This window comes from Pistacia vera, unplaced genomic scaffold, assembly GCF_008641045.1.
Source record: "Pistacia vera cultivar Batoury unplaced genomic scaffold, PisVer_v2 Contig230, whole genome shotgun sequence".
Taxonomy (NCBI): Eukaryota; Viridiplantae; Streptophyta; class Magnoliopsida; order Sapindales; family Anacardiaceae; genus Pistacia; species Pistacia vera.
The window spans coordinates 694,972-720,799 of record NW_022196036.1 but is presented as its reverse complement, the minus strand read 5'-3'; the positions used below and the strand labels follow the sequence as shown (position 1 = coordinate 720,799).

The 25,828-nt window shown below is 34.0% G+C and overlaps 4 protein-coding genes across 5 annotated transcripts; 2 read left to right on the top strand and 2 right to left on the bottom strand.

Annotated features, from left to right (window-relative positions):
* Positions 1–2,049: 2,049 nt before the first annotated feature.
* LOC116131293 (probable DNA primase large subunit) lies at positions 2,050–9,940 on the bottom strand. The gene is made up of 20 exons (XM_031416955.1): positions 9,764–9,940; positions 9,017–9,078; positions 8,833–8,936; positions 8,667–8,748; positions 8,528–8,587; positions 8,256–8,316; positions 7,809–7,828; positions 7,280–7,363; positions 7,129–7,193; positions 6,613–6,661; positions 6,485–6,532; positions 6,310–6,399; positions 6,099–6,158; positions 5,559–5,618; positions 5,089–5,163; positions 4,725–4,810; positions 4,346–4,439; positions 4,157–4,264; positions 3,197–3,270; positions 2,050–2,198 (listed from the first exon to the last, which is right to left on the bottom strand). Exons 1-19 carry the CDS (start codon positions 9,900–9,902, stop codon positions 3,253–3,255), a joined length of 1,365 nt encoding a protein of 454 aa, XP_031272815.1. The 5' UTR covers positions 9,903–9,940; the 3' UTR covers positions 2,050–2,198; positions 3,197–3,252.
* A 555-nt stretch (positions 9,941–10,495) lies between these two features.
* LOC116131215 (heavy metal-associated isoprenylated plant protein 3-like) lies at positions 10,496–11,640 on the top strand. The gene is made up of 4 exons (XM_031416858.1): positions 10,496–10,684; positions 10,786–10,870; positions 11,011–11,126; positions 11,497–11,640. The coding sequence occupies exons 1-4, from the start codon at positions 10,613–10,615 to the stop codon at positions 11,638–11,640; spliced, it is 417 nt and encodes a 138-aa protein (XP_031272718.1). The 5' UTR covers positions 10,496–10,612.
* A 44-nt stretch (positions 11,641–11,684) lies between these two features.
* LOC116131213 (heavy metal-associated isoprenylated plant protein 3-like) lies at positions 11,685–12,546 on the top strand. The gene is made up of 3 exons (XM_031416857.1): positions 11,685–11,873; positions 11,975–12,059; positions 12,197–12,546. The coding sequence occupies exons 1-3, from the start codon at positions 11,802–11,804 to the stop codon at positions 12,544–12,546; spliced, it is 507 nt and encodes a 168-aa protein (XP_031272717.1). The 5' UTR covers positions 11,685–11,801.
* A 567-nt stretch (positions 12,547–13,113) lies between these two features.
* Positions 13,114–20,214, bottom strand: LOC116131301. Of its 2 annotated transcripts, none has more exons than XM_031416965.1 (14): positions 19,946–20,214; positions 18,977–19,050; positions 18,385–18,462; positions 17,621–17,696; positions 17,053–17,117; positions 15,776–15,877; positions 15,233–15,322; positions 15,068–15,142; positions 14,931–14,963; positions 14,753–14,833; positions 14,403–14,465; positions 13,943–14,008; positions 13,751–13,795; positions 13,114–13,670 (listed from the first exon to the last, which is right to left on the bottom strand). In XM_031416965.1, exons 1-14 carry the CDS (start codon positions 19,986–19,988, stop codon positions 13,470–13,472), a joined length of 1,092 nt encoding a protein of 363 aa, XP_031272825.1. In that variant the 5' UTR covers positions 19,989–20,214; the 3' UTR covers positions 13,114–13,469. The 2 variants fall into 2 exon arrangements, with proteins under 2 accessions (XP_031272825.1, XP_031272826.1); XM_031416966.1 differs by having other exon boundaries at positions 13,943–14,005; positions 19,946–20,213.
* Positions 20,215–25,828: the final 5,614 nt, after the last annotated feature.

Below are 25,828 nucleotides of genomic sequence, written 5' to 3'. Positions count from 1 at the left end.
TTTTAGGCGTTGCAGGTTTGGAAATGGAGAAGAAAAGTAAGTAAAATAATGTAGAAAAAGAAAACGAGTTAAAAAAAAAAAAAAAAAAATGCTGAAAAAACGAGTGGCAAAGAAAGGGACAGGGTGTAGTTGCTATCAACTTTCCAAGTGAGATAAAAGAAAAGTACGAAACTAAATAAGGGAAGGGGTAGGGGTGTGAGTTTCTTGTGTTTCGTATTCCATGACGTTCTTTCCCTGGTCTTGCCTCATTAGTCATTACTCTTTACTCAGTTCATATTCTCTCTCTGGTTTTAGGCTTTTAGCTTTGTTATTTTGGGAATCCCCCCCACCACAAACTGTTATTCGACTCCCTTCTTATGCACTTGATTTTGACTGTACAAGTTTCTACTTTCTAGGATCAAATTATATACCAAGTCTTTGTCTTTGTCTCAATTATCAGAAGCAAAAATCACCATTTTTTTTTTTCTTTTGGAAACTGGAAAGAATAAAATGATTTGCATGAGGACAATTTGTTACCACATACGGGATTGGTGAGCTATAAGTTTATAGATGCTATAATAAGGAATAAAGAGCATGAGCAAAAGATTACGAAGACGATGACATCAGTGGATGCGGCTACAGCACATGATAAATTTTGATCATCTTTTTCAAATGATTTCTAGAGATAATGACATCCGTCATACAACTCTCCACCGTGAACATGCTTTGGTTCTAGATAGAAAGCACTTGCCCAATTGCACGAGTGTTTTCCAAAAGAATTTCCGTCTCATCTTTAGCTTTTTTTTTTTTCAAATCCAACATCTCAATTTGCTTTATTTTATTATTTTCCAATCAAGTGTCAACAATTATGATCTCCATTTTGAATGAACAAAAATTAAAACAATTAAAAGTAAGCTTACAGATGGGTGGATCTAAATGTTTCCTTTAAAGTCTCATGTAAGGCTGTAGCCTGTAGTGTAATTTTAGAAGACAGTTTAAACTTTTCATATGAGACCATGCAATCAGAAAGAAAAGATATACCCTGATACCCACTGTAATTAATTTAATACCCACAATCCTACCTTCAGGAACTTTATTTTCAGATAGGAAGCTACAAAGCTATACCCAGAATTATTATTGTTCTGTTAAAAATAATAACCATGCTGTATTAAATTATTAAGGCCTCTTGAAGAACACAACAGGAAGGAGATTCTAATAACACAATCTACAAAAATGGAAACTTTTGTAATGGTCCAGCTTAGCAAAAGGGCTTTTTGCGCATCACTAGGTCATAAAGAGCATGCTATACTTCTAGACTTGTGAAGTGTGAACACTACCCACAAAACTTTTTCAAAAGTAACTGTATATTTGTTTAATGATGAAGATAAGAGTAAATTAAGGAAAATGTCATACTATAAAATGCAAATTTTTCTTTTTCAGTCTTTAAATTAATTAAACCACCTGTTTGGTTTGTATTATTAAATTAAAATATATGATTAGAGAGAAACCATTATTCAAAAATGAAGTACCATGTCGGTCCTCCAACTTCAAAGGTGATGATGCTGATGCCCCACAGCTCCTAGTCCAAGAGGGGTTGAGTTAATAAAATAGGACCCAACTCAAAACCCAAACCCAAACACAATGAAGTTGCCTTCCTCTAGGTCCCATCCACTGTTTCACCTAGTTATTAAGTGGCTCCCAAGCCACGGGGTGGAATTTATTATAGTCATAAAATTACAAAATAAGAGAGCGATTGAGGTACATAAGCTTAAGCCAGACAAAAAGCTACAGAGCTGTGACTAGTTAAGTATCATAACATCAACCCACCTCCTTTATTGTCACAAAATGGAGTGGTCATCAGTGTGGGTCATTTCATAAAATCAATTTCAGTAAATATAAAATTCAAACGTACTTTCTTCTAGGTGTTTTATATTCTCAATAATAATTTTCTTTTTTGAAAGCTTAAGTTTCATAATTATGGAAACAGTGACATCTACTTGGAACCATATTTTAAAAATACTTAATGGGCAATCACTTTAGGATTTTTCCATTTCATCTTTTCCCCTTAATTGGGTAGAACCAATTTGATGTTTCATCACTATAAAAAGATCAACATGCTAGAATAAATTAAATAATATTCATAAAAAATCAATTGTAAACACCATACTTAAGTGAAGAGCATGTGAATACGAATGATTGCACACTCCCAAGTCTCCCACCTGAAAAGTAGTATTATAATAAATTATTAAAAGCTTGAATCAAATGTAAGTGTTAACAGTGTAAATTGTTTTCATGCCGGTGGATGATGCTCTACCTCAACCACTCATCAATAAATACAAACCAATTTCGTCTTTCACTTAGGCAAATTGACCACAAATTCTAAAGCAAGTATATAAACCCCCCGCCGCCACCCCCATTCATTCATACCTATAATATTAGGTTCAAATATGCTCAAATTATATCCTTATTGATCAATTTAAAAGTAATACAACCAAATCAAATGACTCCAGGGGGACAAAGAAAAAAGATTTGATTGGCGAGTTCTCCAATTCGTTCACATGGGTTAGATCTACTTACGACTAACCAACACCACCGATAAGCACAACTAATCTAAAGCATTAATCTTAAACCAATAGGAGGTGAACACCTGGGGAAATTGGTGAATTTAAGAGCTGGTCCCAATTGGCAACACTCGGTAGTCCCATGAATGAAAACAAAGTTCCTATCAGATATTGCTTACTAACTACAACCAAAGGGAGGGAAAAGGTTGTTAGGTAAAGAAGCATTTACCATCAACCAACCAAACGCCTTTGGTATCAAAGAGTGTCAACCACCAATGTGCTGTTTTTATCCTATTGGCCACACTCCCTAATATATATTTATGCTTTTCAAAGCTAAACACAACCCCAACGGTTCCCCTAACAAATTTTAAGTGCCAGTGGGGCAGGGCACTCTCTTTTAGTGGTAGGGTATACCACCTTTAATTAATTCCCATATGTAAGTATGCCATTTTGCATCTTTTGGCCAGATAAACTACTATTCATGGGCCTTCACTAAAAGATCTAAATAAATAATGAGATTAATTCAGTTCAACTTATTAGATTAAAATACATCAGTACTTCAACTTGCTTTAATACATTAACTTATATGTATAAACAAATTTGAAAAAGTGAAAGATTATCAAGGGAGGCTTGGTCCACATTAATTAAATACAAACCTCATATGGTCCACTGCATTAGTAATATTCATATGGACACCGGAAATTCCGTCTCTTTATGCCCCAGCATTGTTCTGAAAAATGATTTAAAAAAAAGTGTAAACATATAATTAAAAGATAACATAACTTTCAACTACGGCTTTCAGGACTCCATATTGAGTTTCCTAAAACTTGGCCCTTTCAGCCTGAAACTGAGTCAGGTTGACTAACACCATATGGGCTGCAGGCCTAAGTGTATATTTTTGTCAATTCCATACAATCAAATTGGATAACCAAGGTCATGATTATTCTATTGCGGTTTAAATTCCTTGAAATGTCTATCACTGAAGAAATTGAACAATAAGCAAGCACGAATTGGAACAATGACACCCCGGTATCTAACAAGCTCAAGCCACAGACTCATGCCATATCTAAACTCAGACCACCTTTTACATGCAGGAATTAAGGATCTAATTCAATGAAATCTATTAAAATTATGTAACTGAATCTCTATTTTTCACCCTTCCTGTTGTCTACAACCCAAAGGCCGTTACACACTAAAAAAGTAGCAGGAACTAAGAGACATTAGATAGGTACAATTTGATAATTAATGTAGGAAAACACTGTTAAATTTCACAAATCTAATCTTTTAGATCTTGAAGAAGATACGATTGTCTGAGAGACGGCTAAAATGATACATGTAATGCCAACAACCACATCTTTTTTGGATCAGGTACACATCCTCAATAAAAATAATGACAAAAGTGGCTGGGGACATGCGTACTATTCCTTGGAATATCCATGTTGAAAACCAAATTGCTAGATCTCATTTACTTGCATGTCCACCCAAGACACTGCATAGTCGGACACTTAGCAAAGGACAAAGTTGCCAAAACTGCAACTCTGCGCACTTAAGTAAACTTTCATTCTTGAAACAAGTTCAAGTGAAGAATGAGATGGATATCATAATGCAGCATTTACCTTAGCTTGCAAAATCTTCTGGCTGTCATTGAAGTATTGGTTTGGATGATTGATGCCAGCATCACATGATGAGCCATGAACAGCTTCAAATGTTAAGGTACATGCCAACTGCACAAATTCACCACATTGTTCACAAACAAAGTAGATGCATCTAAAAGCAAGTTTTGGAGATGGCTGGTAATGTATGACCTGATAATGCCTATTTCGCACTTTATCCATTACATCTTCAATTGCACAACTACCTACTCCCATTCTACCGATTGCAGCCCGCAAGTTTTCCTCACTGTTGCATGAAATTGAAACCCACAGGAAGAATCATTCAACATGTAAAACACATAGTCCATAAGTTTACAATAAGTCATAGTACAACCTCCATTCAAGTGGTACTCATGATGAATAAAATAGATGACTTGAATGCATTAGATTTTAGTGTTTAAAATTTCTGATCTAAGCCCACTAAACAATTTTTTTTTTCCCAGTGAGCCAGTTAAGAGAGTAATTTTCTGTTGTGTGTAGCTGGAGTGTACAATAAATGATAGGAAAAATTGTTATACATTAAAGAATTAACCTGAAATGACGATAGGGGCAGCCGTGATGATCTCCCACACCAGGAGTTGATGAAATGATTTTTTGACAAGAATAAGGAGTATAATCCTGCAATTACACAGATGAACAATTATTAAATGCTGTTATAATACGCACCCAAGTTTCAAAGAGTAAATAAAGGGTGAAAGGTCAGGACCTATAAAAATATTATCAACTGATATATTTCTGTAACCAATAACTTTGTGATACAATCACTTAACAGAAATTGTATTCAATTAACTCCATTCTCCTTAATTAGACCATAACTCAACACAAAAAATAAGTTACCAATTCAGTATTGATACCTACGACATTTACGTACTTATTAAATTAATTTTGAATCTTACCGTTCTCTTCCCTTCTCTTCCATAATTATGCCGTATGCTGTATGCATATTCTTTATCAAACCTCTCTGCACCAACCTTTGACATAGAAGATTAAAGAAGCATTATAATACTATATAATGCAGCTTGCAGGTTCCAAGGAATCAAATAATGAAACAAGATAATGCCGCATGCTCATGCCATAGTACTCATATATGAATAAGCGACGAGTATGGAGGTGTATTAAAGAGAGAAGATTCTTTTGATGCACTATTATCCTTTGACCAAATAAATCATTTAGACTTGCCTTATATGGTTGCACATGGCATAAAATCAGAGATTAAAAAACCATGTATATGATACTTATATACCATTTTATATTATTTTTTCTCCTGCTTGTAGTTGATGAAATGAAATATAATAATATAAATGATAAAGGAAAAAGTTGGTAGACAAAATAAATTGACAGAATGCTTGTATAGTACTGTACTTACCTTTTGGGAAAACTCAGCTTTCCAGAATGCTAAGGCATCTTCCAGCTTCAACCCAACACCCTAAGTATAACAAAACAAGAAACACCAGGAAAATTTAGAAGACCACAAACTACCTTTTCTTGGGATTATATTTCATTATTTTATCAGAAAACTATATTAGAAGTTTCCACACTCATGGTTCAACAGATCTTTTATTTTTGTTGCACATCTGTGATGAATGCAAACAACATTAAAAAAAAATGCAAGCCATTAAGCCTGTAAAATTGAGGATTCACTGTATCAAATAATTGTCAAAAAGTTAAATGTACAATGTACAATTGTATACATATCTAAGCAAGTTGTATGCACACAAGTATGTGTCGAAGAATGATGCAGCAAATGCAAACAAAATCTGCAACAGAAGAATTGATAGCCCAGTATTAAATGTGCATTTGCAATGGATATGTGTGACATGCCATAATAGGACTTCCATGTTCCATCATCTAATTTCCTAAACTTACCACAACAGAAACAAATTCATATTTGAAGTAAAAACACAACCTTAAGAAAGAGACCTAATTGCATTCTCCCTCCATGCTTTAAATGATGATCTTCTCTCAGCTGCACATAAGTTGCAAAAGACAATTTACTAAAAGAAACATATAGACAATATCAGGAAAAAAAATCACAAGAGAGGGAAGGAAGAAGACAATAAAGACAGGAAATAACTCAGAATATGTAAAGTAAGGCTGAGTTTACAACCAAATCTTACCTTGACAAATAGGTGGCGCATGCATAGAGGAAATGAACTCTCAGCTAATTGATCTAAATCATTAATTGAAATTTCACCAAATTCTTTGGGCTGCAGACACAGTCAAATTTATACAAGTCAACTTCAACATTTGCGACCAAGGCCAATGATCAGTTGACAACATTCGATAAATTACCCGAGAATAGTCAGGACCCAAATAGCTTGTGCACAGGGCTTCCACGATCTAAACAATAACAAAAGAAAAAAATGTCAATAAAAGCAAAAGCCATTTTCAATATATAATATTTGCAATCCAATACTCACAGGAGTCAACCGATCTTTTTCTTGTTCTCTGATTGTAGATGTCCACTTTCTGTAAGCGAAAGCTACAACTGATGAGAGTTTGTATATCTAAAAGATGCAACCTTATTCACCCACATTGAGCTCACATTACAGGCCAATGCATGTGTTAATACAACACTGACATTGGTATTAGCAATAATGCTGCAGTCAAGGATAAAATGATAATGATGGTAGTAGCAATATGAATTACATTCCCTCATCAACTTGAATTGCTCGTCGATCATTGTAAGTGCTCGGATCTTACCACTTAGTAGCACAAAGCACTAGAACAAAATCATGCATTACTTCTGACAAAGCATATCTGTAAACCATTCTATCGCAAAAGGTTAACTATACCGTCTATTGTTCTAGCCAGTGTAAGCGGTATACTATGCAGCATTTTTTAGTGATTTCTCTACTTTCACTTACAAGAAGGAGATGAGAAAGACCAAAGCAGATAATCTGAACATAATAGATGTAAAGATTTTGAAACTAAACCTGTTTGTTAAAATGAGTGCCTTCGATAGATTACTGCGAAATTGTGTAACCACAAGTGAAACCACCTATGAAAAGGAAACATGTTTCGTAAACATCAATAATATACACTTCATATGTCAAAAATTTAATAGGAAGGAATAATAATACTCACCTGATTCATAGCAACATAAGCATACCCTTTATGGATAAATACTCTACGACCAGCTACAAGTTCTGGAACTTCTTCAAAAGGTACCTTCATTTGGGTAGGACAAATAAAAACAAATAAGCCAAATAAAACCTGAATACTCATGATAAATTTCTCCTTCTAAGACTCAAAGATAGAGAAGGTTCTCCTTCCCATACATGAAGAGCCCTCAAAATTATCTGCCACCTGCTTCTCATGGGAAAATTGAACATGAAATATTCTTCTCCATCCACCCATTAAGCAAGACAGTCAAAGATCGAAACAATTTAACTGTTTTACTATTGGCAGATTACACAAAAGAAAGGGAATTTTTTGTTCTTTTTAAATGAAATTGAAAGAATAAAGGGATCTTTGCTAAAACACTTTAGCTGATACTAAATACATCACTACATCAGATGTTTTCACATGATCCTATCATATGATACAATTCTCTATTATCAACAGCAGTTTGCATTTTCTGTACAGATAAATAGTCGGGCAAAGATAAGCATACCTTGTAGTATATAGAATCAGCTGCAAATGGCAAGAGCAAAAACAAGCACATTAGGACATAAAACCAAAAAAAAATTAAGAAGGAAAGAAAGAAACAAGACAATTTTCATTGCTATACTATATTTATAATCCCAACCTCCTTGTTTTATTTTTCTTAGACTAGGTGGCATGTAATAAGTCTGTAAAAACTAAAATTCACACAAGAAAATACTGAACTGTAACATGAGCAGCTTCAAAATTAGAAACAGAACAAAGGAACACGAGCCTTAATCATAGAAAACTGGACAACAAAGTCTGTTCACTAGCGGACAACAAAGTAAAAACTAAATTTCACACAAGAAATTACTCGACTGAGACATGTGCAGCTTCATAATTAGAAACAGAACAAAGAAACATGAGCCTTATTCATAGAAAACTAGACAACAAAGCAAGAGCAAAGTCCGCTTACCAGTGGGTGTCTGTTGACCAATAATTGACCGTGCAACCTGGCTCAATTTTTCCTTTAGATTCTGAACAGAAAAATAGATCACAAACACCATTGTAATTTTATTAGTCAGATCATTTGAAAAACTCATCCACAATATGTTCCCGATGTATAAGAGGTTGAGACTTTCCTATGAAGTTGTGTTTCTATCATTTTCATGCAATTGTGTGTGTTTGCGGAGAATGATCCAGTAAATTGTGTTCACACATATTTACAAACAGATGGAATATGATTACCTCAAACTCTGCACTGCTAACAGGTTTGCATGGAAGATCAAACTCTGCCATCAATGCCCTCTTCCAAACCAGAAGCATAATGTACAATCAGCATCTAACTGAATCAGAAAACTAAGAACTAAGAAAACAAAAACCCTACCTGAGCATCAGAGCGTTCACGCCCAAAACGATGGCGAAATAAAGCAGTCTCCATCGAAAGAAACCATTTTCTCAAGTCCTCCCTAAACAAATATGGGTTTAACAATGAGCCAGAAACTCAGAAGAAACAACAAGCACAAAACAATACAATAATTTCATAAGCTTACGTTCGACAATAAACAAGACGCAGGACAAAATGGGATATTATATCCTTGTTGACAACTTCAGTTGCATCTTGATGCCCCATATTAGCTTTCCACAAATCCTTTACCTGCCCAAAGCAAAGAAGTAAACTTAGATTGTGGATCTCACATGGGAAAACAGTCAATCTGTATATATAATTCTTATTACCAATTTTTCCATTTCTTCAGGCTTCTTTCCTCGGGAAAGCCCATCAGAGATTCCTTTAAGAACTGCATTAAGCACATGCAATAACAGCAATCATAAGTAGAGCTTAAACTCCATTGGAAAAACAAGCTAGAAGGGGGAAAAGAAATTGGAAAGTAAAGTTGAAATCACATGTTTCAAGTCATTAGCGACCAAAATAACGAGAAACTCAGCCAATTTTATTTATCTAGCACAGTCGAGCCGAAATTTCAAAATTCTCATGTGTCAAACATTGAAACGGTTTATCCAAAAAAAAAAAAAAAAACATTGCAAAGCCCAATTTACCGTGTTCTTAAAGGAAGAAAAAAGTGAATAGCTCAAATTATATATATTCGATATCTCTTTCTTTAATTTCGGTTCTTAAATGGAGCATCGAGTTCAGTCAGTGGACTAGTTGCATTTATAACTCATAAACTGTTAAAACCCTAGATTTCAATGATTAGCATAAAATTTGAACTGGCCCAATGTATAAAAGAAATTTTAAGTCCAGTTTGTTTCCGGTAATAATTACTCTTGTTTCGTCTCCAACATTTTCTCAGAAGATGCGATAAAATAAGACCTTAAGTACAAGATCAAGATCCGAACAGACAGAAAGGAAAATCAAATTCTTCACTTCGTGTGAATATGAGAGACAAACTAACACAACTACGAAGCTCTGAAGTAAATTAATTTGAAGTTTCAAGTTTCAAATTACAATGAGACGTTAAGTACCTCGGAGGCGATCCATAGCGAAGAGCTCGAAATCTTCGAGTCTGACTTCAAGTGAAGGGGCAGAGCGATAAAGAGGCAGAGTAGAAACGGCATCATTGTGATGATTTGTTCTTGCCCTGTCTTGTCGAACTATTTCCATTTCTTCTCCGTCCGTATGGGGAGCTAATTCAGCTACGATTATTGATGAGTTTTTTTTTTCCTATTAGGTTTTTATATATATGAGCGCGCCAAAGAAGAAAAATGGCGGGAAATGATGACCCTCGCGCACGACATGTCATACAAGAAATGGACAACGTGTCATGACTCATGCATAACTGTAAAAAGAAACTATTACATTCATAATTTTTTTTCACACGAGGGTGATAGTTCGTAATTTGTTAGTTTATAATAAATTTTACTTAAATCTTATTTGATAAATTACGATTAATCAATTACGAGCTATTATGTCAAGGTTATGAAAAAAATTGTGAATGTAATATTACTCGTCCTAAAACTGTTGATATACCATCTATGAGTATACGATGTGTGATCCTCGTATATAGGTAGCTAGAAAGGGTCACTTTAGAATTAATTATATATTTCCTTTAGTGGAACAGGAAACAAATTTGTTCCTATGATCGAAAGAGGAAACAATCATGAATTAATAATAAATTATATGAGTTTGGAAGGGGAAAATGCTGCTTATTAATTCTGGAAATTCTAAATATTCCGTATTTACTCTTTAAAATCAAACTCTGATAATAAGGAAGAAGAGGCTATAAATTAATTGGAGAGGGTTTTGTCAAAGGAAAGACACAAGCTCTTTCAGAGAAGATCTTTCGCCTTCTGTGATTCATAAAGGTTAGGCTGATGGAGAAGTCCTTGCAGAAGTGGGTTTGCTCCAAGAAAACTCAGAACACTACGCCTTCAGCTGAAGAAAAGGTTGCTTGATAACTTATATTAATATTATTTTCCTGTTAGTTTTGGTCTTGGCCTTAAATAAACCATTAGTTTGGTGGGGTGGGGTGGGGTTTTTATTTCAGAAAATCAAAGTGGTGTTGAAGTACAATGCGCACTGTGAACACTGCAATTCGGAGTTGGAGAAGTGCATCAAGAAGTACTCAAAGGGTGAGCGTCTGCTGCGTTTTGAATCATCCATATCCATGCTTGCATTACTTATTTTCTATTAATTCCATTAAAACTTCTTAATTTCTTAATTTTGGAGGTTGTTGGATGAAATTAATGAATGCTATTATGGCCTTGTGCAGGAATTTCAGGTGTAGTGTTAAATAAGAATCTGTCACTGGCGATTGTTGAGGGTGTGTTTGATGTGAGAAGGCTAGTGGAGCACATCTGGCAAGAAGTTTCAAAGCGTGTGCAGATTGTAAGTAAAGAANGAGTTTTTTTTTTCCTATTAGGTTTTTATATATATGAGCGCGCCAAAGAAGAAAAATGGCGGGAAATGATGACCCTCGCGCACGACATGTCATACAAGAAATGGACAACGTGTCATGACTCATGCATAACTGTAAAAAGAAACTATTACATTCATAATTTTTTTTCACACGAGGGTGATAGTTCGTAATTTGTTAGTTTATAATAAATTTTACTTAAATCTTATTTGATAAATTACGATTAATCAATTACGAGCTATTATGTCAAGGTTATGAAAAAAATTGTGAATGTAATATTACTCGTCCTAAAACTGTTGATATACCATCTATGAGTATACGATGTGTGATCCTCGTATATAGGTAGCTAGAAAGGGTCACTTTAGAATTAATTATATTTCCTTTAGTGGAACAGGAAACAAATTTGTTCCTATGATCGAAAGAGGAAACAATCATGAATTAATAATAAATTATATGAGTTTGGAAGGGGAAAATGCTGTTTATTAATTCTGGAAATTCTAAATATTCCGTATTTACTCTTTAAAATCAAACTCTGATAATAAGGAAGAAGAGGCTATAAATTAATTGGAGAGGGTTTTGTCAAAGGAAAGACACAAGCTCTTTCAGAGAAGATCTTTCGCCTTCTGTGATTCATAAAGGTTAGGCTGATGGAGAAGTCCTTGCAGAAGTGGGTTTGCTCCAAGAAAACTCAGAACACTACGCCTTCAGCTGAAGAAAAGGTTGCTTGATAACTTATATTAATATTATTTTCCTGTTAGTTTTGGTCTTGGCCTTAAATAAACCATTAGTTTGGTGGGGTGGGGTGGGGTTTTTATTTCAGAAAATCAAAGTGGTGTTGAAGTACAATGCGCACTGTGAACACTGCAATTCGGAGTTGGAGAAGTGCATCAAGAAGTACTCAAAGGGTGAGCGTCTGCTGCGTTTTGAATCATCCATATCCATGCTTGCATTACTTTTTTTCTATTAATTCCATTAAAACTTTTTAATTTCTTAATTTTCGAGGTTGTTGGATGAAATTAATGAATGCTATGGCCTTGTGCAGGAATTTCAGGTGTAGTGTTAAATAAGAATCTGTCACTGGCGATTGTTGAGGGTGTGTTTGATGTGAGAAGGCTAGTGGAGCACATCTGGCAAGAAGTTTCAAAGCGTGTGCAGATTGTAAGTAAAGAAACTGCAGGTAAAACCAGAGCCAAGATTGTAAGTGAAGAAACTGCAGGTAAAACCAGAGCCAAGATTGTAAGTGAAGGAACTGCAGCTGAAACCAGACCCAAAGGTAGTGCAGTTGATCCTAGAGATGTATGGTCCTCCAGTGATGAAGAAGAGTCGCAGACTGTTAAAAAAGTTGACCGTCAAGTGAAGAAAAAGAGTGTTAGCCTGTTCGGGAGAGCTTGATTCTGAGAGATTGGTAAATTAAGGAAGTAGAAGTAGTATTAGATAAGTTACCCAATAATAATAAGATTAATGAGAGATTTAACATATTTTTTATTTTGTTAACAACAAATTATAAAAGGCTTCCTTATTACCTCAGTTCAGCTTATAAGTACTTTTCATTTTATATTCATTTTTTTATTGCATACTCCTAAGTCCTAATCCGAAGAATTGGATATTTATTTAGTGTATTTATGGAGGAAAAACCCACAAGCATTACATCCATGTATAGTTCCTATAACTTGGGTCAAAATTTATACAGAAATTAATCACATAACTCAATTATCTGGTAAGCCCGCCCACCCCACAGAACTTTGGAGTCCGAGGGTAAGGATTCTTCTCAAGGGAAATCAATCACCGTTTCTGAAATCCTCATCAAATTTTAACCAAATCCCATTTCATCAGAGTAATAATAATTAACATTACTGTTAACACCAGCGAAAGTGATTGTATTCAAATGCCGAGACCACATAATTTTGGTTCATGCATGGAAGTTGCAGCATTCACATCAAATTCAAACCTAAATCAACATAATAGAAAAAGATTTTCTTTTATTCTCACTAGACATTAGTCTGATGAACAGAAAAGGGTCTCTTAGTTCTCTTCCCCTCCCATGCCCCTTCCAGCATCCTATATTTATAGACAAAATTTTATAAAAGATAAAAGAAAAAAATAAATGGGTTCAATAAATTGTTATTAACAGCATCTCTACAAAACTCGCCAGCCAGTCCAATTTCCATCAATTTGGCTTGGGCACTCTCTATTTGAGGGAGAAGAGACTCTTATCAGCAACTAAGCTAATGCAGAAACCAGACAGTCTTCTCCCAATGCAGAGTACAACTATTTTATCATTTAGAGATTTTAATGCTCATCAAAGAGAAATATCATCAGCATTGCTGTCCACTTGAAAGTGCTGCAACTGCATTTGTTGCGCTGCGCTGTCTTGTCAAAACTGCGCCACTAAAACGTCGCGCAAGCCCAAGCACTCCATTACTTGAAGACCTATTGCTCAAGTCTTCTGAAGCTCGGTTTCCATTAGGAACCCTAAAACTTGATGACTCGCCCTCTTCTGAAACTTCACTAAAATCCTAAGAAAGAGTTGGCAGTTATTGACCCTCTGCAAATACTGAATAAAGGAAAAATAGAAAGTAAAATATTGGAGTTTCACCTTCAGGCCAGAGGCTGAGACAGAATTATGCGAAGGCCACTCCCCCTGCAAATGGTCAAGCCAATGAAAGGTGTAAAAAGACAAGTTTATTTAATACCAAAATGGAAAGATTAAAAAGAAACTACTTTTCCCCATGTCAGCCCTTCAATATTTTTATCCAACCATGTTCATGTCAGTTAAAAGTCTTCAAACCTTCTGAGATCCATTGGAATTGGATGGAGATGGCAGTTCAAGTGGTAGAGGTAAAGATCCAGTCTGCTAAAGCACAAACAGACACTAGTAAGAAAAAGTTAAAGCACAGAAAATACCAGTAAGAAAGATACTAGTAACAAATTAAACACATAAAGAACAAAAAAACAGTTTCACGGGGAATTTTTTGTTTATGGAGAGGCAATTGAACAATGCATTTAACCATTATTAACTATTCAATTTCATCAATATATCTTCTTTTTTGCAAAAGCACTGACTGCCTAAATGAGCAATCTCTCAAACACAGTTTGGAGAAAAAAAACAAAATTTAATAATAGACAATGAAAATCCTTTTTTCTGTTTCTTTTATATGTAACCTGTGTACTTATGTAACAAGAACATGTATTAAACTAGCATTCAAGCATTGTCCATCTTTCCCTCAAAAATCAGTGACAAAAATTACCCTTGATGATGGTGTAATTGTTGGTGATTCAAGAGCTTTCTTGGAGGAACTGTAATGCAAAGCCTGCAGGATTCAGAGAGCATAGTTAAATGAAAAATATATATATAAAATAAGCTGAAAAGTAATATGGAAACACAACAATCTAGAAACAAGCTTACGAAAATTATGATTAAAAATAAAATTAACAAAACTTAAGCTTGAAAATTTCAATTCATTGTGGAGTTAAAACTCCTTTGAAGTAATTATACAACACCACCACAATGAAAACTGATTCGACAAATACTATGGCTTAAACCATCCTGGATCTGACAAGCAATGTAATACAAATGAAGAGAAAGACCAGTTCGTGCCTGAATATGCTCTGTAATTCCACCACTTCCCTGTCTCTGGGCATAATCACACAACTTCAACACTCCTTGGGTTGTGTAATCCTAAGCAGATAATCAGAAGCCACAGCCATTAATATAAGCAGTGTAAATAAATTGTTAATCACTGCAGAGCAATTTAGATTGTAAACATAGAAGTTACCTGCTTGCCTTCTATTTCACTAAGTTTAATTTCCTGACACAACCAAAATGAAAGAGAGGCTTAAATTCACATCCAGGACCCACATCTTTAAAATAGTTAGGCAAAAGAACAAAGTTATAGTTCTACAGATTGCTCACCAGAGTTTGAACCACATCACGAACAGATTGAAATTCATCACCTATCAGCTTTGATCTTCCTCGAAGTATAGAAACCTAAAGGGCTTGATAAGTCCATAAATAAACTCAAAACATCTGAAATATTATTAAAGTACATGCTATAGCTAACATCCATTAACCACCCACCTCTTCCTGTGTAGCCTGAGATATTTCTGCTACTTTATTCACATCATGATCCACCCTGGTAACCTTTGAAGACAACTGCTTCTGGGCAGACTGGAAAGAAAGGAAAAGGAGAAACCCATCAATTGAGATTCCGTAACTTTCATGTTTTTTTCACATACTAGTACAAATATATGAAAAAAAATAATTAATTATTGCCAGCAGAAAAACTCAATACTTCTACTGTACCAATGTAGGTAACACTGTCAAGTTTTTTGATAAATAATTAACAAGTTATAATGAATTCCTACCATTACTATCATATTATAGCAACAACTGAAGCTTATAAAGATTAAATAATAAAGAGAAACAACATTTAAAAAAAAAAAAAAAAAAAACAAAACCACATTAATATCCAACTCATAAGAATTAACTTAAGTACCACCATATCTTTAGTTATGGGACAGTTCAATACACTATACCATCAATTATTAGAAAAATCACCAAACAAATATAAGCACACAACATTGCAGCAACAAAAATGAAATCAGTATATGAGAAACTTGCCGAGATTGAAGAGTAAACATCCTCAAGCTGTTTGGCTACAACACCGCAGGCATCAGATAAACTACGTTTAGAAGCAAACCTCAGATCAGGAAGCTTCCAACCCTGAGAATATTCACAGAATAAACGGATTAAGCTGATTGCAAAACCACCAAAGAAGTTGTGAAGCAGAAAACATATTAACAAGACATAGAATCATGTAATAGCATGAGATAGCAGACGTAGAAATATGCCATATAATACTGAGAAAACAAGAGGAAGAACTACAGTACTTAGAGAGATTAGGAAGCAGTGTCTCATGAATTGTATATATATGAGAACTGCATGGAACTAAGAATTGAAACCTTTTGAGACATGCTTGGAGTTAGTTTAAAAGGTTATAGGAAGAGGTGAAATAATTATATGAGAAGGTCAAGAAGTTTGAAGACAAAATTTAAATAAAATAAGTGATTCAGAATTCACACTATTAATTTCCTTGCAGCAGTATTTGGCAAGTAGGTTAACTTTTTTCTGGTTTAACAGCAGCTTTGTGAAAGATATCAGACCGAATTGTTACTAAAAGAAAGAAAATAATACAGAATTGGTGCTACACGCATGCATAAAAAGGGTGAAAAGGTGTCAGAAAATGAATCATTTGTTTCTTCATCATTCTGTTGCATGGAATTAGCAGTCATTTGTCTTCAATATTGGATTAAATAAGATGATTATGACAAGAACTAGAACAAATTTTTCTTGCAGAAAGGAAAAAATAAATAAATAGGAGGCACATTAATCAACTGTTTGGATAAAAAATTTCATCCAAGGAAGAGGATATGAGGCAAAGTGAAAAGATGTACTTCCGAGATAAATTTTAGAATCAATGAGCATAGTATGTTCCTCAATGACCAGAGGTCAATCATATTTCACTATGAAATATGTTTCTACAGGATCCAGACCCATGAAAAATAAATTAGACGTCAGGTTATATTTGATAAGACTAAAAAATCATAGGTCAAAGAGAAACCTAAACTGTAAATTCAGAGTACTATAACAGCATTCAACATAAAACAAAAAAAAAAGCGCCTAGAAACTCAGCCAAACCAAGCAAAAAACTCTAAAGCATACATGACAAATAAAGTGCCATAAAATGTACATAGTAACTCGTCATTGAGTATGCTAGACCAATATTGGCTATTTAACAAAGAAAAAATGACACAAATTTGGTGATTAGGATTGTAGTTCAACATTTCTATATGTTATGAGAGAATTATGTATAAATTTGAATCATCTCCTGAGCATACCTTCCACCAAATGTAGCCATATCCAACCGCTACAACAACTATAATTATGCCATATTTTCTACCACCTGCACATGGTAATACAAGTGAGAGAGGATACTCATGAGCTAATGAAATATAAGACTTTAAAAGATTGAAAGGGAGTACTGATTTCAAGAACGGGTGCCAATAAATGTTATAAGTAAAATAACAAAATGCAGTGATCCAAGATTTCTAAGGTTGTCAAATACTACCGACAGCAAGACAATGGCAACACATGAGCATCAAAGAATAATGAAAATTAACGGTTAAAGAAGAAATCAACATCTGTCACATGATGGACTGAGCAACCATCTGCAAACCATATTTTTGAATAATTCAAAGGCTAAGAGATCTTCAAGAACATGGAAACTCACAAGCACATCAGTGCATTTGGTCGGTAAAAGTGTTGCATATTTCCAGGAAGAATTTATATAAAAAATCATAATCGGCAAATATTCAATCAAAAAAATCTAATCAGTACATATGCAGTGTAAAAGTGGAAGGTAAACAATATATTCTCCTTTCAGATGTAAGAGTATAAAACAAGAACCTGTTCCACTTCCAGTTACAATTGTAATTGGAGAGTTAACATTCAAGCTCGCCAGCTCCTTTCGTAGATGATTAACCTGAAAAAGTGAAAAGTTCAACAACAACCTCGCTTTACAAACTCTAATCTGATCTCTCAGATGGCAAAGAAAAGTTACTCCAAAACAAATAATGAGCTCATTTTGACCCAAGGAACCACAAAAAAAAAAATGAGATTTTTAACCCTTGGATCAGAAAACAAATTCCAACCTGCCAACCCATCTATACCTGAAACGGATCCATGAACCAACTTACAACCCACATTAGGAAAAGTATTTACATACCCTATGCTCAATAAAATTGATAGAAAAAGTAATACTCATAAGCTAATGAATTACAAGATTTTAAAAGATTGGAAGGGAGTACTGCTTTTTAATCCTTGGATCAGCAAACAAGTCATAGAACAAACAAATTCCAATCTGCCATCCCATCCATACCCGAAACGGATCCATTGACCAAATTACAACCGACATTAGGACATCTAAAAGTAGTTACATACCCTATGCTCAATAAAATTGAAAGAAAAAAGTAATACCTGCCACAATAAACAAAATCCCACCCCCCCCCCCAAACAAAAAAAACCAAAAAAAAACAGAGGTAGCAAATTTATTTAACCAAGGGATACTCAACAATAAGGAAATAAAGAACACAAAGTTCCACTCCTTCTCCAACCTTTCCTGAAATGAACATATGAATATGAGAAACACAAAAAAGATGTCAAATGCAAACCTCAGCGATCAAAAAGTCATTGTGTGGCTGGCTAGCTGACGAATGAGATTCAACTTGCTTAAATGGATTGGAGAAAATCTGTGACAGACAAAATTTTTTTCAGAACAGAAGTAGTCTACTTGAGATACATTTATAGTAATAAAGAATTTCATACAACTTTTAAATCACACATAAATCTTTTCCAGATATGAAACAGAATTCCACATAATTACAAGATAAAAGAGGCAGTATATTACAAGGTATGAGTATTGACCACAGCTTTACATGCTCAGAAAATCTAAGGTTTTCATTCAATCAATGAAATTGAAACTACAGCCAGAAACAGAATATTAGGCTCTAACGCAACACATCACAACCATGACTCTTATCTCAAAAATGAGTTTTCAATTTATTTCAAGTATTGTCTAGTCCTCCTGCCCAAGGAAAAACAGAGATTATGGGAAAGAAATTATTAACAAACAAATGAGCATTGCAAACAAAATATAATGAAATCTACAAGTGAACATACAAATCAATGCACCCACTAAATTCAAACTGAATATAATTTTTAGGAACCCAGAAAGAACAAAGCTTGTTTTAATGACAAAAATACCTTTAGAGCACCTGAAACCAAATTAGAAACATTCGACAGGTGCCCTTCTTTTGCAAGAACCGATCCAACAATACCTGAAAGACATAATAACAACTAACTTAGTAAAAATGTTCTTCCGACTCGGACATAAGTAATCAAAAAAAGTAAACTAAATTTTACAGAAACAATGGGAATTAAAATATCACTTGATATGATTATAGCCTAACTGCAAATACCAAGTGCATAAAGCACAAGACTTGCTGATTTGCCATACATATTCTGATAGGACTCAGGACATATCAACCTGACATAATAAGCCTTTGGATGAAAGTGAGAACCCAGGACGAGAACACGAATGGACAAAGAGAATGATGCCATGAAAATGCCATATTATTCTCTGCTCACACAAGACAACCTATTTACTAGCCAAACATTCGCAAGAAAGAATAACTCAAACTTCCTAAACATAGCCTTTAAATGACCATTGTCGTGCTTACAAATCAATTTTTAAAAGAACTCTAAAGTCACAAGTTCCTTTAAGAATTTTAGGAAAAAATCATACCAACAAAATCAGAAAACAGTAGTAAACTACACAACATCACTCCCTTTTCATCCGAAAACTTCTAGAATCAGCTTATCTAAACCAACAAAAAAATCTTAATTCTAGTCCCACCACACTAAAAACACAATCACTCTCTCAAACCCTACTCTAAAGTCCACTGCTATCTCCAATAACTATAGTGCGAATATAATCACAAATACCCTAAACATAGCTCCACTTAACCATAATTTATCCCAATCCCATCACTCAACAGAATAACTTATTCAACTAACGATCTAGGGTTTATCCAAGAAAAAAACCCTAAATTTTGATTCCACACTAGTACCATGACTAATTGACAAGATGAAAAGGAACGATTACATCGAAAAAAGTAGACAATTAACTAAAATCGAGGAAAATAAAAAGAAAAGAAGATGAATTGTACGGACCTGCGCCGAGGAGGATGGTTAACTTGCCGAGAGGAAGAGACATGACCGGGAGATTATTATTTTGTTTAATAATTTAATTATAATTTTATAGGTATGTGAAGGCTGTGCTATGAGCCACGATACGACATGACAAATTTTAAATTGAATCGGAGAGTTGAAAAGAAATTTGCTGAACAAGAAACTGGAACTCGGGTTTGGCTCGCTGAAGTGAGGACTGTGGGCAGGTGAGTGGGCTACCGGGCTTCTTCCAACCCTATTTCAGCTCGTTGCGTAAAGCACCTTCGCTTTTGTAGTTATTTACAACAAGAAGACTTTCATCCCGATGAAACGAATATTCTTTTTCTCTTTTTTTTTACCTTCTCTTTTATTAAAATTACACAAATATAAATTTTTAAGAGTAAATATTACGGACTCTTATTTTCAAAGATTTTAAATATTTTTCTAAAATACTGGTTATTTTAGTTTTTTTTATACTGCAGAAATTTCATTAGGCATGTTAATGAGGCGGGTTAGGTTGGAATCTAAGAAATTCATGCACGTGCTCATGACCTTTTTTTTTTTGTAATTGGAGTGTTTGAGTCAGTTTGTACGTACTTCAATTAATCTTTAAGGTCTATTGAATACCTTACAAGTCCAAAAAATTAGGTAAGTCACAATATTATTATAGTAAGTAATCTCAATGTTTGAACTCAATAATTCAAGGAAAAAGGCAAACTACCTTTATCTCTAAGCTAATCGAGAGATGACAAGCAAGTCGAGCAGTTCGTGAGCTACTGAAGCTCGGCTCGTGAAAAGCTCAAACTCGTCTCGAAGTCAATTGAGTCGAGCTCAAGCTCGAATGGCTCGTTTAAGGGGTCGAGCCAAAATTTGATCCATTTTATATATAAAAAAATTAAATCTAACACATATATACAAACTATTTTTTAGAGTAAATTAATTACATTGATAAATAATAATTTTAACTATTTGATATAAAATATTTATTCAAATTCTAATAATTCTACTACAAAAATTATCCAAACAAGTCATATATATATTACTAAATCTTATTCCAAATAATGTAAAATCATGATTCATGAAATAACTCATTCGAAACTACTTAATTTGACAACGTAAAAGGAAATAATTAATATAAAATTAATGTTCATACAATTATTAATGTTAAATAAAATATATGATGTTAGTAATTATAGATTAAAAAATTTAATATAACATTTTATAAATAATACATATAATTTGAATGTTAAATACTATATACAATTATTTATTCATAGTTATATAATTTTGGGCCGAACGGAACAAGTCAAGGTCAAAATTAGCATTTTCATTCCCGCCTCAAAATAATTTAGATCAAGATATTCAAACCGAAATCCGACCCACCCCAAAATTTTTTACTATCCAAATTCAACCCGTTAGGGTTAGCATCCCCAAACCCATGGGTCATTTTGACATCCCTATGCTTCTTACGAAAATTTAAAATTTTTAACAAATTATTTGATAATTAATAGACTATGATGTACAAATTGATATGTTATATTTCTTTTATGAGTAATAATATATGTACAAATCACTTTCTATATAAACTATTAAATACAAATTATTCGTAACACAAAATGAGTAGAGAAATATATATATATATAAAGATAAAAAAAAAAAAATCAATAAATAATGATAAATTAAAGAGTTATGTCACAATAATTAATTTGTATATTAATTAGATGTGATATAAAATGAATTGATAAATTAATATAAAACGTTAGCTTAATTAATATGTCGAACGATAATGTTACTTTGTACATTACTTTTAACTTCGGTACCCAATTTTATTATCATGTTATTTATCCATATTTATCAAGTCTTTGTACACATATTTTAAATAATTGATATTATTATTTTTTTTTATAATATATTTATTAATGGAGAATAAAGTTAAAAAGAATCGAATATGTCTCAAGTATCTCATGTTTCCATCACTCCTTAGACTCCTCGCTTGTGTGAGGACAAAATAGTGACAAAGAATCAGTGTGAAACATACGGCAGTACATAGCACGCCGTAATAAGATAACATGTTACACATCATAAATGAGTTTAAAAATATTTCTATTTAAAAGAATATACTAAATATAAAAATTATATTTGTTGACCGAAATTAGTATTAAGATGGGAAAAAATCCAGTGGATGAGTGGTGATTGGCTCCGCCTTGTGGGAGCAAATGCGCCACGTTCTGCCGCCAATAAGAGCTTTCATCACAACACTAATGGCCACAAAAAAAGTGGTCCTTCTCTTTAATACAATTCATAAATAGAGAAAATTACGAGCATTAAGTTAGAAAGGATACTCCTGAGCTCATGAATTACAACTTTTTTGAAAGATTGGAAGGGAGTTCTGCTTTCAAGAAAGGGTAGCAATAGATGTTTGAAGTAAAATAAGAAATGCAGTGATCAATATTTCTGGGGTTGTCAAATACTACTGACAGCAAAACCATGGCAATACATGAGCATCAAAGAAGAATGGAAATTAATGGTGTTGGAGTCTCACATCGACTAGACACGCTCAAGCCTATTAGTTTATAAGAGAGGGTAATTCTCTCATTCAATAAGGCCTTATTGGGTGAGGAGTCAGACCCACCTCAAATTCTATCATGGTATCAGAGTCCAAGTTCAGTTGAACTGTGTGTTTGACCAGTGGATGAGGAGTTAGAGCTAACAACTACCTCTGTCAACAGGCATGACCCAACATATGGGCTTGACCGTGAGGGGGAGTGTTGGAGTCCTACATCGACTAAGTACGCTCAAGCCTACTAGTTTATAAGAGAGGGTAATCATCCCATTCAATAAGACCTTATGAGTGAGGAGTCAGGTCCACCTCAAATTCTATCAAATGGTTAAACGAAGAAATCAACATCTATCACATGATCGACAGAACTTGTTCCAATTCCAGTGACAGTTGTAATTGGACGGTTAATTGCCAAGCCCTCGAGCTCCTTCCATCGATGAATAACCAGAAAAAGTGAGAAGTTCAACAACAACCTCCATTCTCTAACTCTAATATGATCTCTAGGATGACGAAGAAATGTTACTCCAAAACAAATAATAAAAGCTCATTTTGACCCAGGGAACTACCAACAAAAAAGAGCCCTTTAACCCTTGGATCAGCAAACAAGTCATAGAACAAACAAATACCAATCTGCCAACCCACCTATACCCGAAACGGATCCATGAACCAAATCACAACCCACATTAGGAACATCTAAAAGTATTCACATACCCTAACTCAATAAAAATTGAAAGAAAAAGTAAATACTCAACAGAAACTAACAAAACCCTTTTTAGCAGTTCATGGGTGGTGTAGTTCCCTGACTCAATAAACTGTCAATGTGTGGCTTGCTAGCTGACGAACGAGATTCATATTGTTTAATAGCATTGGAGAAAAGCTGTGACAGACGAAATTTTTTTCAGAACTTAAGTAGTCTGCTTTAGATACGTTTATTCAAGAATTTCATACAACTTTAGAATCACACATAAATCTTTTTCCAGACAGAAAACAGAATCCCCCATACCATAATTAATTGATAAAAGGAATTTTAACCGCAGATTTACATGCTGAGAAAATCTGAGGTTTTCATTCAATCAACGAAATTGAAACTATAGCCAGAAACAGAATATTAGGCTCTAAACGCCACACATCACAACCATGACTCTTACCCTAAAAATTGAGTTTTTCAAAGTCATTTATTTCAAGCAATGTCTAGTCCTCCTGCCCAAAGCAAAACTAAGATAACGGGAAAGAAGTTAATAAAAAACAAATGAGCATTGCAAACAAAACATGATGAAATCTACAAGTAAACATACAAATCAATGCACAAGTAAATTCAGACTTAATATAATTTTTAGGTACCCAGAACAACAATAAAAGTACCTTTAAAGCACCTGAAACCAAATCAGAAACATTTAGACAGTCGCCCTTCTTTTGCAAAAACCGATCCAACAATACCTGAAAGACACAATAACAACTAATTTAGTTAAAAACATAACTAATAAAAAATGTTAATGGAATTTTACGTAACTAACTGGAACCAGCCATCATTGGGTGGCCTGGGTGGCCTAATAGTTAAAGAGTAAAAAGAGATTCTATAAACTCATAAGTTCAAGTCCCTTAGACACTAATAGAGGTGGTCATTGAGACTCTTACTCAGCTGGTAGTTACAGGCCCCGAGGGATTAGTTAAGGTGGCTCTTACCTGACTGGCAGTTCTAGAATCCCAGTGATTGGTTGAGGTGCATGTAACTTGGCCCGGACACCCATGGTGATCACAAAAAAAAGTCGATAGTTCCAAGCCCCGAGAGATTAGTTGAGGTGACTCTTACCCAACGACGGTTTTAGGATCCCAAAAGATTAGTTGAAATGCGCGTAACCTGACCCGGACACCTCTAGTAATCACTAAAAAAAAAATTGGATCCAAAACAGTGTGACAGTAACATTAAGTCTTTGTTAGGTATAATCTTTTAGAATTTTTTTTAAAATGTCTAAAATACCTTAATTTGTTAATTTTTATTTTCTTATGGTTAATTGAATTTTTCTAAATTTTTACGAGCATTCTCAGGTAGCAGCCGTTTATTTATTTTTAATAATTCTATTAATTTTTTATTTTATTTACATAAGAAAAAATTACGGGTACCAAAATGTATTTAACTCGGCTGTCGTAAGCGAGGACGGTGGGCGGGTGAGTGGGCTGGGCTTCTTCAAACAACCCTACTTCAGCTCGTTGCCTAAAGCACCTTTGTCTTTGCGGTTATTTACAATGATTGAACAAATTTTCCTTATATATATATTAATTACACAAGTGTCAATAAATATGTATTGTAAAGGTGTATTACGGACTCTTAAATATATATTTTTTTTAAGTAAACGACATATTTTTACTCGAGGTTTAGCGAAATCTCAAGTTGATACTCTTGATTGTATTTATTCCAAATTATCATCCTTAAACTAGTATTATTAGTGACTATTGGAGGTGGTAGGAAACAGTAAGTGAGGTTAACAAGTGAAGGTATGAGTTTTGTAGAGAAGATTGTTGAGAGTCTAACGGTGGTCTCGGAAGTGACTTTGGACTTCATAATGGTTAGAAAAAGCCAAAAACTGCCAGCTTAGACATTGTTGACGTGAACCATTTTTGCTAAAATGAGTATGTCTTCTACCAAAGCAAGCGTCAACTATGCACTTGCACTAAACTGTGCTGCGCTATAGTAAAAAGTTGAGAATATGTTAAAATAAAAGAAACGGCGTTACTTTAATGATGAAAATCTAAAATAAACACAAGTAGGGGTATCAATTTGACATTTGACTAAACCTTGGATGGGAATATGTTCGTTTGCTCCTTATTAAAATATATTTATTGACTTGACTTTTCGTAGTGTTCACTCTGTACAATATTAAATTAGTGATAAAATATTATACACCTAATTTATGTAATTGGTATTACCTTTTTTATAATATATGAAAGAAATGACTGAGATGGAGAAAACAATTTTCGTTTTATGATGGACCTCGGGAATTAATTTGCAATCTTAAATAATTCCTTTCATTTAATAAAACCACAGTCATTTGAGGTAAAATAAATATGTTGTGTGTAACTTTTCCGCTAAGCTCGGACTAACGCAAGGATATAACTTGACCCAGAATGAGATCTGCAACAATGATTGATCGATCCAGCATAAGCTCGTTGAGCCGTAGCTCGACCCAACATAAGTTAGTAATGGACAGTTTAAGGAATCATTCAATCAATCTCCAGATTATTTCAGATCCCATATATTATAGGAATGACTCAATCAACAGTGATCATTGCGCAATCACAACACCAAATCGCGAGGGTATCGAAATTAT